At 45.0% G+C, this 17,026-nt stretch overlaps 1 protein-coding gene and 1 non-coding gene across 7 annotated transcripts in view; both read left to right on the forward strand.

Moving 5' to 3' along the window:
- The window catches only part of PRRC2B (proline rich coiled-coil 2B), a 45,178-nt gene extending 28,722 nt beyond the window's left edge, over positions 1-16,456 (forward strand). For 2 of the 6 annotated variants that reach the window (XM_088525284.1, XM_088525285.1), the window contains exons 17-32: positions 788-987; positions 1,790-1,935; positions 2,618-2,759; positions 3,350-3,432; positions 4,123-4,314; positions 4,454-4,648; positions 5,090-5,176; positions 5,884-5,988; positions 6,486-6,678; positions 8,017-8,114; positions 8,779-8,906; positions 9,703-9,943; positions 10,301-10,477; positions 11,145-11,236; positions 11,794-11,914; positions 12,373-16,456. In XM_088525284.1, coding sequence (XP_088381410.1) covers positions 788-987; positions 1,790-1,935; positions 2,618-2,759; positions 3,350-3,432; positions 4,123-4,314; positions 4,454-4,648; positions 5,090-5,176; positions 5,884-5,988; positions 6,486-6,678; positions 8,017-8,114; positions 8,779-8,906; positions 9,703-9,943; positions 10,301-10,477; positions 11,145-11,236; positions 11,794-11,914; positions 12,373-12,513 — 2,341 coding nt within the window. In that variant the 3' untranslated portion in view covers positions 12,514-16,456. The remainder of the gene's footprint in view (positions 1-787; positions 988-1,789; positions 1,936-2,617; positions 2,760-3,349; positions 3,433-4,122; positions 4,315-4,453; positions 4,649-5,089; positions 5,177-5,883; positions 5,989-6,485; positions 6,679-8,016; positions 8,115-8,778; positions 8,907-9,702; positions 9,944-10,300; positions 10,478-11,144; positions 11,237-11,793; positions 11,915-12,372) is intronic. The other 4 variants (XM_088525287.1, XM_088525286.1, XM_088525288.1 and 1 more) reach the window with 4 other exon arrangements.
- Positions 6,962-7,049, forward strand: LOC148594586 (small nucleolar RNA SNORD62). The gene has a single exon (XR_015913416.1). It is a non-coding gene; the product is annotated as a small nucleolar RNA SNORD62 (small nucleolar RNA).
- Positions 16,457-17,026: the final 570 nt, after the last annotated feature.

The raw sequence follows: 17,026 nt of genomic DNA on the forward strand, positions 1-17,026 counted from the left end.
GGGGGAGTGGAGGTGGTGGGTTAGATTGTGGTGGGGGCTATTGGCTGTGCTGCCTCCTGCCTAGTGCAGGTGATCTCCAGCCTTGTTTACCAGCCTGGTGGTGGTGAAGGGTTTCCTGATGCCTTTGCTTCCATGCTGGCAGTCCAGGCTTATGCCTGTTAATGACACGATGTACATATGGCATTTGCTGCCTCTGAACTAAGGCTTAGTTTCCTGACAAGGCAGATCTCCATTCTGAACTGCTCCTCCTGCCTGGAAAGATGCATCCAGGGGAAAGGCAAAGCGTGGGAACGGGGCTTCTGTTGTGCCTCCTTGTGGGTTGAACCTGGGGGATGATGATCAAATGGGGGAAAAAAGTTTTTGGCTCAGTGTTTTTCAGGCTCTCTCCATCTCCCTTCCCCTCACCTGGTACATGCATGGGCCTGCGTGCTCCTTGTAAAGAGGAGCAGGGGAGCTATGAAAGCAGCGTTGTAGCAGCGTAGAAGACAGATAGGAAAGCACTGGGCCTTCCCAGTGGGGAGAATCTAGGGTATTAGCTTTGTGATGGGGCTGCATGTTGTTTGGCTTATGACTCCAGGTATTGTTCCATTCCCATTCTGCTTCCACCGAAACATCCTAGCAGTGGTCCGAGTGCTCAGAATTAATGTCTGCTTCAGTTGAATAGAAGCTGGGGAAGGAAGAGGTGCGACTAGAAAACTGTCACAGAGGATATAACCCCTTTGTTTTCCCTTTGCTACTACTACTCATCTTATAGCAACAAATCCAATTCCTTTCTCTTCCCTTGCAGATCTCCAGAAGAAGGAGGGGGCCTCAGCAGCACCAATGGTGGGAGCAGCCACTCCATTTACAGTCTAGATAGGGCCTCCCACGCAAACACGGAGACTGCTGAAGGGGCAGGTAAAAAGTCGGAGAAGGAACCCAAATCCACTGCCCAGAGAGCAAGCGAAAAGGGAGAAACCTTGTCACAGTTCGAACTGAATTATGGAAGTGAGTGTCTCATTTCGTTTGTTTCCTTCAAGGGACAACATGTTGTGGCTCACTTTGAGCCAGGCTGATTCAATCCAGCTTAACTTTAAATATCAAATTAGATTATTTTCTATTACTTATACAAACATGAGAATTCTGTTGCAGCTAAGTAGAGAAAATACCATGGAAGTCAAAGGCAGCTTAAAATTTCAAAGCCAAGCTTTGAGCTGCATCTGACAAAGCAGTCTCTCTAGTATTTCTTCTGTTCAAAAAAAAAAAAAGATGTTAGAGTGAAATGAGGTTATTCTATGTTTCTGTCTAAGATGTTAAATGCAAAATACCTTAAGTAGTGGAAAACAACTTCAAAGAACATCCAAACAGAGAAATGTAGTCTGAGCTCATGGCTGGGAGGCAAGAAAAAAGTACCTCTGAAACCATCTTCTTTGCATTAGGCCCTGACTCCGTTTCGCTATTTGTAGACCTGGAGTTTTACGTTCAAAGGTGATAGGGATGTTTTCAAATGTGTCTATGTCTAATTTGTCCTTGCTGGTCTTTGCAAAGGTTTTAATAATTGTTTCCTCTGGTAACACACCTGAGGTTGCCTGAGCTGCCACATGGCTTTTGCTCCCAAGCTCTCCCAGAAGGAGCATGTGCTCAGCACAGAGCAAGACCCTGGAGGCTTTCACAGCTCAGCTGCTGCGATGCTGTCTGAATGTCTGTAGCATGAGTCCTATTGGGAATACATGTTTTATAACAGTATTAATTTAAAGCCTTATGTGCATATACAGATTCATATTCTTTTTCCTGTATATACTTTGTTCAGGTGCCATCATGGATAATCGGGGTTCGAGCACGGCTGAAGAGAGTGAAGTGGGCTCCATGGCAGGTGAAGGCTTCATTGAGGTTCTCACTAAAAAGCAGCGTCGTTTGCTGGAAGAGGAACGAAGGAAGAAAGAACAAGCTGCTCAGGTGAGGAATGGGAATGTTTAGGAGAGCATGTTTAGGAAGGGATACTTGTGTGCAGATACTAGAAGATTGAATTCTGGAGGAATAAAAATACTTTGGTATAAAAGGAGCTATAATGAGACATGGAAGAGTAAGCACAGAGGAAAAGCATCCCTGGGAAATGCTTCCTGACAAGAAAGGCTCATGGTGATCAAGTTGAGTTGTCTATGGAAAGTTATGAAAACCTGGCTGCCCAGTATCTTTAAGATTACACTTTTCAGTTTTTGGCTTTGTGAAATAGCTTGCTCTCTATATTGTGAAATTGTGACTTAGTCTTACTTTACCTGGAGTGGAGGGAAGAAATTACACAGAAGCAAATCTGATGCAGTGTTAATTTTGCTGTGCTTCATTTTCTGCCTCCCTTCACCCCCAATCTTCTGCTGTTGAAACCAGCTTTTTTTGCATTTCTATTAGATTGAGGGAACTTCACAATAGCCTCAAGGTCCATTTAAAAAAAAAAAAAAGAAACAAAAAGGGGAAGGCAAGCCGGGGTCATCAGGCTTCATTCCCTCTACAGTTCTGTAACTGGAGTTGAGGGCTTTTCTCACAGCAGCCTTCAGAAATCCAGGCATTCAACTTGCCAGGAGCAGGTCATGCTGACCCAGTCTAGCTGCAGGTCTTATGGCCTCTGCCTCTTCTCCCTCAGGCCCCAGCTAAGGCCCGTGTCCTTCAGTCTCGCATTCCTCCTCGATTTGCCAAGAAGCAGAACAGCATGTGCTTGGAGCAAAATGATGTAACAGTGTCTGGAAACAGCCTGGGTACAGAGATCTGGGAGAGCAACAGCCCGGGTAAGTTTGGGTCTGTCTGCTCTGGAGTATTTCACATAGGTGGGAATCCTTTGGCACATTCAGGAAGGATGAAGTGCCTCTGCTTAAGGGGAGGGTCTTCCCTTATCTAATGCTGGAAATGGGAAGGGAGCTAGCAGACATCTGGAGTTGTGTCTGGTGGAAACAGGACTGTTCAACCCTCTTCCTCCTTATTTTGATCGTGTAGCTTTCCTAATCTATTTCCTGCCTTTTTTTAAGATCAAGATCCTAAATGCCATCTTCTAGGCCCATTGCTAGGTCTAGATTAGCTGTCTTTCATTTTTTTTGCTTTACTCTGTTTTCCCCTCTAGCACTGAATAGTTGGTGCCTCCCTTCTTTCTATGTCTGCTCTACTGTCTTCATGTCCACTTGCTGTCTACCCTGCCTTTCTTTCCCTTGTCTCCTCCATGCTGCATCGTTTCTCAGCTCATGGGGAAACAGTAGCTTTCTGAGGTGGTGAAAATATCCTGTTTTATGCCCTTAATTGGGGAGTGAATAATAATATGCATGGTGTACAAGGTGCTCGCAATTCTGTTTTGAGCATCTGAGCCCTGTCCTCCCTTCTCTTCCAGCCCTTTCCGTTCAGTCCCCTGGCAGTGATTCCTGGAGTAAGCCTGTAAATGCCTTTAATGGTACTGAATCTAGTTCCACTGAGGTAAGTGGCACCTAATCCACCATTCAGGTACCTTGTGTATAAAATATTTACATAGGTGGCTCATGCTTCTCATTGCTCCAGCTGTGCTTAGCAACTCTGTCAGCTCTGCTTGTGCAATTTTAAACGGGCTCTCTGCAGTTCTGATTTCAGCTTCATGCTGTTCTAATTTAGAGGGCGAAATGCTGCTTGCTTTTACATGTGGGTGTAAATCTGGAGTAACCGCCTTGCAGAGCTACTCCAGGATTATGCTCCTAACTGGGAGCAGAGTGTAGCCCAGGATGGTGGTGTCCTGTAGGTTGTGTTTGTGCCTCATGCCTGTGAACAGTGTGTAGCTGTAGCCTTGACATGGGGAGGAGGGGGCAGAGAAGGTCTCTGAATGCTTCACCTCTGGAGACCGGAGTTCAAATCTGGTTTGGGTCACAAGTGAAATGAGTTTGGCAATCTCAGCCTAGTTGCCATGTGGGGCAATTTTCCCTTGTTCTGAAGGCACAGTGGGGTTGGCACAATGGTTAGGCTGTCTCAGAGTTGTGTAGAGCTAATGCAGCAGGCAAGGAGTGCTGCAGGTCAGGCCCAACTCCTTTGCAGTTAACTGATAGTGATAAAAAGGGGACATGGTCTTGCTGTTCTTTTTCCTTCTTTGTGGAGCTGGGTCGGAGTCTGGGGCTTTAACACATTTCGTGCTTTGCATAGCAGGGTTTTAAAGGCAGCCAGGGGGATAGTGGCATTGACTTGAGCGCGGAGTCTCGGGAATCCTCCGCGACCTCCTCTCAGCGCAGTTCTCCATATGGCACCCTCAAACCAGAGGAGATGAATGGGGCTGGCCTGGTGGACCCAAAGCCCGACTGCCAGAAGGAGCAAGTTCAGAAGCAATCTGATAAAAAGGTAATCTGGATTTGCAGCCAAGCCAGAGCACATAGTGAGAGATCTTATGAAGTGGTTCTGTTGTTCTTGATAGCATTTTTAAGGATAGAGATTGGGTTATTCAGTCTTTGTGTCTCAGCCTCTCTGCTTTCCTATTAAGGATTCAGATCAAGGCTCAGGACAGAACAAGGAACACAAGCCTGGACCAATCGGCAACGAACGCTCCCTGAAAAACAGAAAGGGTTCGGAGGGAACGGAACGGCTGGAAGGGAATATTCCCCCTGTTAATGGGGTGGAAATTCACGTGGATTCTGTACTTCCTGTGCCACCCATTGAATTTGGAGTAAATCCTAAAGTGAGGATTGCATTTAATTTTATCTTCTTGGTGATTTGAGCTTGTCAAGATGTGAAAGGTAGTTTGAGACAGGATTATTCAGGGGAAGCTTCCGGCATGTGCACTGTAGATTTGCCTTATAGATTTCATTACTGACACAAACCAGGTACTCGAGATGTCTTGCAGATACCTATTATTTATTGTCTTGGAAATACTGTCCAAAGGACCACTCGGGGTGGTGACAGAGTAAAGGACAAAATTACAGCATCATAAGCCTGTCTGTGCCCCTGGGGGTTGCCTGCTGCTGAGTGCTGAGAAATATCTTTCGTTCTCTTCCAGCAAGGCTGACCAGTGTACAATCTTTAGTTTCTAGTGTCATGATTCGGGCTAGAGTCATTAACCATGAGAAGCTGGAACATGGCCCTCAGACTTGGATTTGAATGGTGTGTTGTACTTTTTCAGGACTCCGACTTCAGTTTGCCACCTGGTTCTGCCCCTGGCACTGCAGCTAACCCTGTCACCAAACTGCAGGATGCCTTGGCCAGTAATGTAAGTTGGGTTTTTTTGAGGGGGGATTTTCTTCTTTTGTTTTCCTTGGCCTTAGTTTATCAGCACCTCTCCTTGTCCCAGACATTTCCAAAGAAAAAATCTTTCCTTGCAGTTCACTTCACACATAATGCCCAGGCATCACACATGGCTTAAATCCTTAATGGAAATCTGTTCCTCAGAGTTACCTTGATAAAATGAGCATTAACTCAGAAGTGATACAGGTAGTGACTCCATTATCATTCAGTGACCTGTGTAAAGCAAGAGACTTAGCAGCTCTCCTGAATTCACCAGTCTCCTCTGAGATGAAGGGCCAGAGGGCATGCTGGTAATGGATGTGATGCAGATATTGGCATTTCAGGCCCAAGCTGCCAGCATTCTCAGAAAGTCACACCTGCCACAGCAAACCAGAGGGCTGTGACCTGTTAGCTTGGCCCTTACAGAGGTTTCTAGCTTGCTTCAGCCCTCTGGGTGTTTTGTTATTATATTAAAAAACTGAACACATTGAAAGCCCAGCTTGCAGCTTAGCTGTGGACAGTGATGTGAGAAGCTCACAAAGCTTTTGAAATGTGTTGGGCTTTTCAATTTTCTGGAGGCTTGTCTTAAGTGACCCTTCTCTTTGAAAGTGCAAGTATTCTCTGAAATTCATGTAAAGACCAAGTATGGAAGGGGGAAAACATACCAATCACCACCTATCAATCTCCCTTCAGGCAGGGCTAACGCAGTCCATTCCCATTTTGAGAAGAGATCATCACCTGCAGCGATGCATTGGCCTCAACCCAATGTCCTTCCCCACCGCAGACCTTACTCTTAAGGTAAGTAAGCTGTTATATGAGCTTAATGCTTGGCCAGAGTAACAAGGGTGAAGAGATTCTTCCCAGAGGGACTTACTAGGCACTTGCTGAATCTTTAATTAGACTGTGTAAAAGTTAGGAGTATATTGTATTCAAAATGGGTGGAAAGGGATGTGAACGATAAGCGTAGAATGAGTGCAGCAGGATTTCCTGCTGTACAGACTGTTTCAGTGGCTGGCTGTGCTGACAGGTCAGTTATCTCAGGTGCTTTGCTGTACCTGACAGTTCCAGGATGGGGAAGCCTCAGCCACTGCCAAAAGTGATTGTGGTTTTTTTTTGTGATGGATGCTTACCCATTGGGAATTGATGTTAAACCTCGTGTCCTGAGACATGCCAGCTTTCAGCTGTGACTAGCTCAGGTTGGCTTTCAACTGACAGTTGACAAATGAGCAGCTCTAGGCCTCCGTATTTTCCTCCCCATTTGAACTGTCTGTAGTTATTGCCCTTCATTTCCATAGATGGAGTCTGCTCGTAAGGCCTGGGAAAACTCTCCTAGTTTACCAGAACAGAACTCTCCAGGAGGCGCAGGCTCAGGCATCCAGCCTCCTTCCAGTGTCGGAGCTTCCAACGGTGTCAGCTACAGCTCTTTTGGCGGTGTTTCTATGCCTCCTATGCCTGTGGCATCCGTAGCACCTTCTGCATCTATTCCAGGTACCTGCAAACTGCAGCAGCAGTATTTGCATTGTCTGGTTGGTGCATTTGCTCTTTCCTGTGAATCCTCCTTGGATTCTCATAGATGAGAGCGTGGTGGGAAGAACCTCCATGTAAAGTAGTAATGGATTGGTTGGTGTTTAACAGATCCTTAACAATTCAGGCAGGACAAAATGCAACCACTTCCACTCTTTGGAGACTGTTGCTTGAATTTCATTGGTATAATCTCAGCATAAGCCTCAAGTTTTATTTCTGGACATACCTATGCATGTGCCGTGGCCAGTCTCTGTGATGTCTCAATAGATCCTGCTGACCCTTCACTGTGTACTCAATAGAATAGAAGGGAAGTGAATTAATCTATGGCTGAGAGACTTCAGCACTCCTAGCATTAAAACCTGTTCTTCTATCCATTTTGCTATTTGGGACTTCCGTGTATGTCACAAGTTTTTCTATATATAGCAGAACTTTCTGCTCTTTCTTCATAATAACAATAACTTATTTACAGTGCTAAACGTTTGCATAATTCTGGGAGCTGGGAAAGTGCTGCTGTCCTCGAATTATGGAGGGCAAACTTAAGATGGGTGTAATCAGGGAGGGCATTTGCGATAAAGAAAGGAAATGTACCTGGAATCCATGATTCTCAAATCCCGATGGAGCTCTCATGCGTTGCCCTTCTCTCAGCTGGTGAACGGAGCAAAATACACTAGGCAGAAGTGACCACAAGCGGGTAACTGGGGTAGCTGCTTACCTCATTGCCACTTGGAAAACAGATCATTTCCAAGCCAGATTATTTTTCTAGCTCTCCCTCCACTTTGTGTTTTGTGCTTCAGATCTGCACAGAATCCCAGGAGTGGCGTCGCACTTTCTTGGTGCCCACCCTTGGGGTTGATGTGGCTCTTTGATTTCTCATATGAAGATCCCGAGCACAATTTTACCCTTAGATTCCCTTCCAGCTGCAAAGCAGTGCATGTTTGCAGGCTCAGGAGCAGCTTGGAGTACAGCTCACCAATTCCCAAACTGCCTATCTCCTGGGACTTTGCTGTGGAGAAACGAGTTTGCATTTAGCCTCTCACAGTAGCAGCCTTGACAAAGCATGTTCCCCCAGGGCATAGGAACTGAAAAGTAATGACAACTTTCTGTAATTGGTCTTCTGATTTGTATTTTGACTTGTGAAGTTTACTGGCTCTTCTGAATTGCTGTTAAATGTGCAATTGACTTGCTGAGCTGGTGCCCAAGAGGTGGGAAATAGGCGTGATTGGCCTTCAGGTCTTTGTGCTGGGTATCTTGTGTGTATCCCTGCTCTGCCTTGAATTGTAACCTGCCTTTTCTGATGTTTAGGTAACCATATTCCACCCCTGTATCTGGATGGCCATGTGTTTGCAAGTCAGCCCCGCCTGGTCCCTCAGACAATACCTCAGCAGCAAAGCTACCAACAGGTAAGGGAGAAGAGCAACTGGCTAATGTTTTTTTCACCAAGCCATCAGGATGGCATTTAAGGAATGGAAAGAGTCGTTTATCTCCCTGAAAGCCCAAAGGAGCTTAGATGTGTCTCTCTTCACATTCCTTGCTGCTTCCCAGTGGGTGTCACAGGCTAGAGGGGCCGAAGGGAGGGAATGGTGTTTTTCTTTTGCACTGATGTCTTTGGTTTAGCTGAAGCAGATGTTGAGAAGTGTGGCTGAGGTAGAGTGATTTTCTGTAAAATTCCCAACCTGTCAACACTGATGGGCAGTTTTAGTGGCCTTAGTAAATAGGCTACTGAAACTTGATAGCATTTGGAGGAATCACTTAGGGATAAGAGTGCAGGAAAAGGAGAGCCGGGATCATTATTGCCAGTAAACGGCCTGTTCTGCGTGTGGAACACGTTGGTCCCTACGGATGTCCCTCCGATGCTTCTGGCAGGCATCAGTCTCTCTCCCAAGTGCCTGTGCAGTTGCTTCCCCTATTGATGTTTTGCTGTATTGTGGAATGAGGCAGTGGCAGTGGAATTACCCTGCAGGATAGGTGATTGTCATGGCAGACTGAGGAAAACGATGGGTTTTTTAACAGCCTGGGATAGTTTTTGTCTGCTGTACCTCTCAGTGATCTTATTTTCTTCTACAGGCTGCTGCTGCTCAGCAAATTCCCATTTCCCTCCACACATCCTTACAAGCCCAAGCTCAGCTTGGGCTGAGGGGTGGCCTGCCTGTCTCCCAGTCCCAGGAGATCTACAGCTCCATACAACCCTTCAGGTAACGGCTTCCTGTTGTTCAGTTCCTCCTGGTCTGAGCCTTTATCTTCCAGGCGGGCAGGCACATAGATCAGACACTCCCCACTCTTATTATTTTCCCCTTTTGCTGACATTCTGTTTCTTCACATAGTAATTTTGCCTGGGAGGAGAGTGAGGGTGTCAGAGCACATGGGGCTCTTTGTAGGATGCTTCTTCATAGGACGGTAGCAAAGACCATCTTTGCAAAACTGCATTCAGTCACAGTGTTTACACTCTCAAAGAGGGAGACAGATTTGGGGAAAGATAGGAAAGCAAAGGCTTGTGGTGTAGAAAGAAAACTTTTAGTGAGAAACCCAGAGCTTAGAGCTTACTGTGTTTGGCTTATTACTAGGGAGAAGATTAAGAGGCAATTTGATCGGAGATGAGTACCTGCATAGGAAGTTTAAGGAGCTTCCTTTTTATTGGACATAAACTACAAGACATGAACAGAACAAATGCCAGCAATATGGCAGAAATGAGTAAGATTCAAATTAAAAATCAGCACAAGTATCATTACAGCAAGAGTATCTGGGCACAGGAAAAGCAAGAACATGATCATAAGAGCTTAAAAATGAAAATAAAAGAATATAAAACCCTACAAGAAAAATGGCAACTGATAGTGCCTCTTATGCTGAACTATGCATTTAGTAGATACTCGGTGTGAGAACAGCTTGCTAGCTGCAAGCCAGACACAGCTTGGGGAGGGGTGTGTGTGTGCAGCCTCCAGAGGTTTACTGCACACTGACTTGGGTGGTTTTGTGTTGTTTTTTCTTCTCCAGGTCTCAGGTGTATATGCACCCCAGTCTGTCTCAGCCCAGCACCATGGTCCTGACGGGAGGCACCGCTCTCAAGCCTCCGTATTCCGCCTTCCCAGGCATGCAGCCCTTGGAGGTGGTAAAAACCCAGTCTGGGTCCCCCTATCAGCCAATGAATGGAAGTCAGACGCTGGTTTACGAAGGCCAGATAAACCAGGCAGCTGGTATGGGAGCCTCCCAGATGATGGATTCTCAGCTCACGCAGGTGAGTAGAGCTTACGAGGTGTCCCCTTGTGCAGGGGCATTCACAGCCATCACACAGTCACAGATTAACTGAGGTTGGAAGGGACCTCTAGGGATCATCTAGTCCAACCCCCTGCACAAACAGGGTCACCTAGAGCATGTGGCACAGGATCAGGTCCAGGCAGGTTTTGAACATCTCCAGAGGAGGACTCCACAGCCTCTCTGGGCAACCTGTTTCAGTGCTCTTGTGTTTATTCTGTGCCTTAGTGCACTGCTTTTAGGCTCCTTTTAGCAAAGCTACACTTTCAGGATACTAGGAGAGAGGGTGTGAAACCCAGCATTGCTATTAATTTGTAACTGTTATGTACTTGTCACACAGTTAACAATGTCTGTGCCTGGATCCCAGCTTCCTCTGCCCCGCTATGGCTCTGGCCAGCAGCCCCTGCTTCTACCACAGTCCATCCAGCTTCCTCAGGGGCAGAACTTGTCTGTAGGAGCTCCCCGAAGAATCCTCCCTCCTGGATCCCAGCCTTCTGTTCTTGCAACCAGCAGGGAGGTAAGGATCATCTCCTGCATGCTCATCTTGGCATTCATTAACCGCTCCCTTTGCACTGAAGTTTCACTCTTTGATCCTGCCTGTTAACAGGCAGATGGGCTTGTTGAGGATGCTTAAATATCAAAACCAAGGATCAGTGTTTAAGTGAAGGGTCCTTTTCCTCTTGCCTCCAGAGTGCAGGCCAGCAGTCTTTAAGGTTTTGCTGCTGCTCATCATTCTGTTTCCAGGGAGCCACATCCTGCCTTGATCCAGTTTGGAGTCTCCCGTTTTATTACATGTTTATGCAGGTTTCCCCAGAGTGCTTGAGGGGCGGTGAGTTCCAGACGCAATTGGAATACTGCCCAGATTCTTCACACTGTTGTGAAGCTTGTCCGTTTGAGTAGGTGTATTAATGTCATGTCTGCTTTGATGGATTCCTATCATAAGTTTGTCTATTCTAGGAGAGAGAACACAGCAATTAACTTCCAGGTTCTATATTTGTTTGTGCTGCTGGCTTGGTTTAATGCAAACAGACCATTTCACTTATTAGCCCCATTTTCTTCACCTGAAAAGTGTTTCTGCTTTTAATGGGCATTACGGGCAGAAGGGCAAAGATTTGACTTGAAGGTTTATATGAGGTAATGGATGATGTAAAAGATCATATGTTCTCACTAATTTTTCTCCATAGTCCTCCCAAATGGAAATGAAAGGGTTTCACTTCTCCGATGGTAAACAGAGTATGTCCTCTGGAGCATCTGTACCGTCACCACATGCATACAGGTAAACACTGACAAAACTTAGCCTTGCAGTGACAAGATGCATGCATCGTGCCTCTACAAGATCCACTTGAATTTTCATGTGCAGAGTGTGCTTATTATAGTCTAAATACTGGTATGAAAGTGTATCGTCATTGTTTTGTTTTTGGTTGTGGCAATGTGTCTCTGACTTGCCTCTCTGTTCCTGAGAGAAATGTGTAAGGTTACTTATTTTCTGTGCCTTAAGGGCAAATTGGAATTGGAATGTGCGCTTTCCTGTTCCTTTCTGTTAAGTTGGAAAAGTTTTGAGATTATTGAATAGCTTTAGTACCTGCATTGTATTATCAAACTGAAGGTCAGAGGGGCTAATGCTAATGTGTGCATAGCCCAACTTTTTAGGCTGCTGAGCCTTTTGAGGTCTGCACTGCTCTATTTTTTCTTTCCTAACTAATCCATGTGTTGCATGTTGGGCTGGGGAACTCATTAGTCCTCACCCTGTGTCTACACCTGCTTTCTGCTGTCTCTTTTTTTTTTTCTTTTTTTTTTCTTTCACATGTGAATAAGGTTCTCATTCCATTGTAGAATTTACTCCATGAATGTTGTCGACTCTTCGATTTCCAGGCCTAGCTCTGCCAGCCCAAGTGGGAAGCCATCTGGACCAGCTGTTAGTATGGGCTCCGTGCAAGGACACTACGTACAGCAGGTAGTGAATATCAGTACTCTCTACTTGACCCAGTAGTGTCTGCTCTTTAAGTACTGCCTTGTACTTAAAAGGGTGGCAGAAAGACCTGTGTACTAGAACAGTACACAGGAGTCGTTATCTTTTCGTGGGGAGAGAGTGAGTTTGTGTATGTGGGTGGATGTTGCACTGAGCGAAAGAGTAATGCTGTCTGATTCGAGCTCCAGAGAGATTAGAGGATTACCTGTGTCATACTGCTTGAGTTATCTGTTGTTGAGATTTTTATGGGTTCTTTGCTCCGACAAGCTTGTGAGTCACTTTGAGATTTGTATATGTGAGGTATTTTAGACAGCAACGTGTGACAGCAGTGCCTGAATTCTGGAGCGAACGTATGCTTTTCATGAGTGCTGATCACGGTCTGTTTTTAATATCTGGCTAGAGTTCTCTGTGGTAGCTAACGCTTTGTTTCTGTATGTCAAAAGGCAAAGCAGCGAGTGGATGAATCGAAAGCCAATCTGGGAGCAGTAAAGCTGCAAGAGACGGCCTCCACGAACCAGATGAAGCCAGTGCGTACAGGAGCGATCAAACCTCAGGCAGTAAAAGTGGAAGAAAGCAAGGCCTAGGAGCACCTCTGATGCCCAGCACGTTCTGCTGGCTGGGAGGCACCACAGCGTAGACTGGACCCCGCTGGATCTCCAGAAAATCTCGCCAGATCCACTCCCCACCCCACATTGACTGGTTACAGTGACATCATCCAAGCCCCTCTCCCAACAAAGCAGTTTGAAACAGTGGATATGACATTGACCTGCTTGCTTTAAAACAAACCAACCGCCAAGCCCCATGTGACTTTTAAGTGGCTCCAGCCATTTCTCCCCCACCCCATCCGCAGGTAGCTGTGATAGCTCACTTGGCAAAGCCCATCCTTCTCCTTCCCTACTTCTGTCTCAGCGGAGTGGCAACTGGGGGAGAGGGGTTAGTTTGAGGTTTTTCATTTTAAAGGCAGCTGAGGTTTTTACAAAAAAAAAAAAAAAAGCTATATCTTTGTTTATAGCAGAACTTTTATATGTTCTCTCATTTTTCCCCTTCTTTCTGCCTCCCTCATTCCTTCCAGAAAAGAATTCTCTTCAACAGAAATGTTCTGACGGAATCTTGCTTAGTTTTATATATGGTTCTGCGCTACTTTGAGAATCATGACTCTTATAACCTGAGTTGGTTTGAGTGTATTTTTTCCCAGCCAATTTAGCCTTTCAGGTTACTTGATTAAGAGAAATACAGGACAGTTAAGGTGTTCATTTTTTCAGTATTTTTGTTCTAAGCTAGAAGCAGTGCTTGCAGTAGAAGTAAATGTGTACTAAAGGTATATTGTAAATCAGTGCATTAATCTTGAAACTTGCACCACTTTAACTGTAGCTTTGGGGTGCCTTGTGCACAACAAAATGTGGCATTTTCGTTTTAAGAAAAAAATCACCGAATTTCTGTTGCAAGCTCATCTGGATCTAGTTTTGTTGTGGGTTTGGGATTTTTTTTTTCTAGTGACTGTACACATGCAGCAAAATGTAAAGCATAGATTTACAAAATGTAAACTCTGTTAAGAAAAAAATCTCTTCACCTCACATGGGTCAGAAGAGTTGGCTAGAGCCAACGGGTCTGTATGGACTACTTTTTGTAGTTGTGATGCTCTCTTATGCTCCCTACCTTGGCCACTCTCATTCTTCGTGTCTCCTGAGACTAGCTCTGTGTTGTGTTCCTCCCTTGGGGCTGCTTTCCTAAGCTTTGCTCTCCTCCCTTCTCCCAAGGTCTTGTTTCTGCTCCTCTTTCTAACTCACAGCCTCCTGTAAACCTCGCATGGAATCCCATCAGCACGGGAGCTCCTTTGCAAAGCAGCTGTTTTAGCATACAAAGAAGCTCCTTTTTGCTGGCGTTGGAAGCACATGGTTACAGAGGCAGTTTGGAATCATCCTTTTGTTCTCCTTTCTCAGATGAACAGCAAAGGGTTCTTTCCTTCTGGTGCAGTTGCATATAGTGCATATACAGCCTTGCCACCCTATGCTTGCTCACTATTTGATGCTATATGAAAGGAAAGTCCCAGGGGGAGGGGGCTGGGTTTTATTTCTTGGGTTGTTTGGTTTCGCGGGGTGCGTGTGTATGTGTGTGTGTGTAGACTTTTAGGATGGATTTACAAGTTCCTGAAAGTGCTTGGAGTCCTTCAGCTGAAAGTCAGGCGTAAGTAAACTCAGCTACTTCCGGCTAACTTGGTTTGTGTCGTTTAACTCCTTCAAAATGTAAAGTAGGCTAGTCGCTCCGGAATGAGGGAAGGAAAACTTCATTTCTGCAGTAGATGATAGCTTGCTAATTGTCTGTCCCATCTGCCTCTGCTAGGTGGCAGCAAGTCATTTGTTGGTGGTTCCAAAGAAGATATTTTGAACAAAGAATGTATTTGGGAAAGGATCTGAAAGGTGTTTTTGTTTCTTCGTTTGCTTTTTTTTTTTTTTTTTTTTCCCTTTCTGGGAAAGATTCTTCATAACTTTTAGAGATGCATTTGAAGTTTTAAGCTAGGTGTAAATCAGAATGTTTATACAATAGCTTTAAAAAGAGCTTAGAAACCTAAACTAACTTAGGCATAGTAACGTCCCCTCTCCACAGGTGTCCCCACTGCACATGGCAGAGAACCCAAAGGGAAAGGGATAGGATGGTACTTTTAAGAAAAATAAAAGCTCTTTTTTTTTTTCCCTCTTGTTTTGTGGATTTTTAACTTCAGAGCAGGGTGTGCCAGTATCTCTCTATAGCATCCTCCAAAGTACAGGGTTTAAGATTTAGTGACAAGTAATTCCCTAGCCTTCAGACATCTCCCAGACCAGCCTCTTCATCTGCTAGGCCTGCTCCCAGGATTTTCCAAAGATTGCTCCCTCAGTAAGTCATCCTCTTTCTTCCTTGGAATATCATGAACAACAGAGTTGTTTTTTTTTCTTTATGTTGTCTTTCTGCCCAGCTGGCCCTAGCTAATATTAGCCCAGGTTCTAACTGTAATGGCTACAGAGACTTTTCCAAGCCTCCCTCTTCTCATCTCTTCCCTACCTCTAGACACACTACTTAAGCTTTACAAAGACACTAACCTCTTTTCTCCCACCTGTACGACATGAAAATGGTCTTACGTGTTGGAGAAATCAGGTTATTGCTGGATACAAGATGTTGCAGTCCCTCTGGTGTAAATGCCATCAGAACTACAATTCTTCCTGTTGAAAAAGGTCATCCTTCTTTCTCTTTTATCTTCTCCATTTCTTCCCGTAACAGAATAAAACACTAGAATTTATTTATACGTATTTGATGTTGTAGGTCTAGGTGAAAAAGTAATTGTTTCACTGCTCTATTTATATATTATGTCTGAATTATTCTGTGCAGGAAAGGCCAAGAAATGCATGTGAGCTTCATTTCATTCCTCACCTTTGCGTGACTGTCAGCTGCAGTTGACAAGACTCTCTTTCACTTAATGGAGTTTTGTGTGATGGAAAGCGGTTTTAGAGCCCAAATTTCTAAGGTGCAATATCCTTCTGTAGCATATGTTTTTGTTTGTTTAAAGCTAACGCAAGGTTAGTGCAGTTTGTGGTGCTTTTCATCCTAAAGGAAAGTCTCTGATCCTTAAGGTGTGAAAATGTGCTGGTAGGTAGGTAAATTCTGCTTGGAGGGAGGAAGAGGGTGGAGATGTACAGGACATGGGTATGATTTATAGGGGTTACTTCTTGCCATCTCTACTGCTAAAGGGTAGCACCCTAGTGCTTTATTCCCTCGCTGCTATTCCTTTTGTTTTAGCTGGAAATGAGCTACCATGTTGCAGGCTCCTTCTGCTAGGAAAGATGCAGTGGGAGGGAGAAGTGGAATCCACATGTTCAACAACAATGGGTGAAGCAGAAATATTCAGAGGCTGACTCTGCTGCTCCTTACTTAGATTGCTCATAGAAAGGTCTGTAGCACGTTTGTAAGTGGTTTTCTTACACAATGATTCATGGTCTTGCGGCTGCATTCAGTGCTGCTTTCTAGCTCAGCCTGCTTTTGGCTCTTAATTTAAAAAACACAAACTTGAGGTCAGGGAAGAAAAAGAGAAGAGAAAAAAATACATATTTTTTGCAGGCTCCAATATGTTTTTAAATGACAAGCGGAAGCAGCACAGTCACTACTGAAACAGATACTGTTGATCTTTCATAATTCACTCCTGGCTCTGCCATGTGCCATCTGCACCGTAGTTGGTGACTCTGAATGTCTCTGCAGCCCATTGGACTCCATACGTGTTTGTGCTCATGCAGAGAGGCACTCTCTTTGACAATTTCCTTGCAAGAATGCTTCAAAGCTACAAGCTGCCCTGTGGTTCCCGTGTATTTATAGATATATAGTAAAAAATGAGCTTAGCACTTTGGCTATGTCTCACCTTTCGGCAGGCTGCTATATTCACTACCAAGTGAGCACCACTGCATGCTACGATCTATTCTGTTCCATATCCTTAACCACATCTTTTGCTTCTGACTGGTTAAACACAGATTAACTCTTTGAAGCAAGGGATTTTTTTTGACGTACGGCAGCACAGTTTCCGCGTGAGAAAGATTTCCTTGTAAGGATTAATGTACAACTAGCATCAGATTATCCCAAGATGCGGCCCATCGATGAGAGATGAGGGTCTTGCAAAAGCAGTGGGACTTCTTCCAGCCCTTCTTTTACGTTTCTTGTTTTAATCCAAAGACCACCAGGCCTTCCTGGTGGCCACGGCCACCCTCGTGGCTTCGGCAGGTTCCTCCAGACCTCTGCAGCCATAACCTCGAGCAGTAGCCCTGGGAATCACAGCCGCAGCAGTGAGGCGCTCCCTCCTCCGCATGTCTCCAGGCGTTGTCCTAGCTGGAATCCTTTTTCCCGTTCCGTATAAATTGCATTTGTTGTTTCTCAAGGGGATATTGTACTCCTTAAAGCTTTTAACCTCATGAACCTGTAATTTTTTTTTTTTTGGCCTTTCCTCTCTTTGTCTTTCCATGTAGACCAGATATTTGAAAGGGCAGACGATGGATAATTGTGTAACGTGCAAAACTTGTTTATATTTTTTGGAAACTTTTACTTGGACCGGAACTCGAATCACGGAATCACCAGGCCAGTTGC

The sequence above is a fragment of the Tinamus guttatus genome, unplaced genomic scaffold (genome assembly GCF_059628265.1).
Source record: "Tinamus guttatus ecotype Peru unplaced genomic scaffold, ASM5962826v1 Tinamus_guttatus_pri_ptg000226l, whole genome shotgun sequence".
Taxonomy (NCBI): Eukaryota; Metazoa; Chordata; class Aves; order Tinamiformes; family Tinamidae; genus Tinamus; species Tinamus guttatus.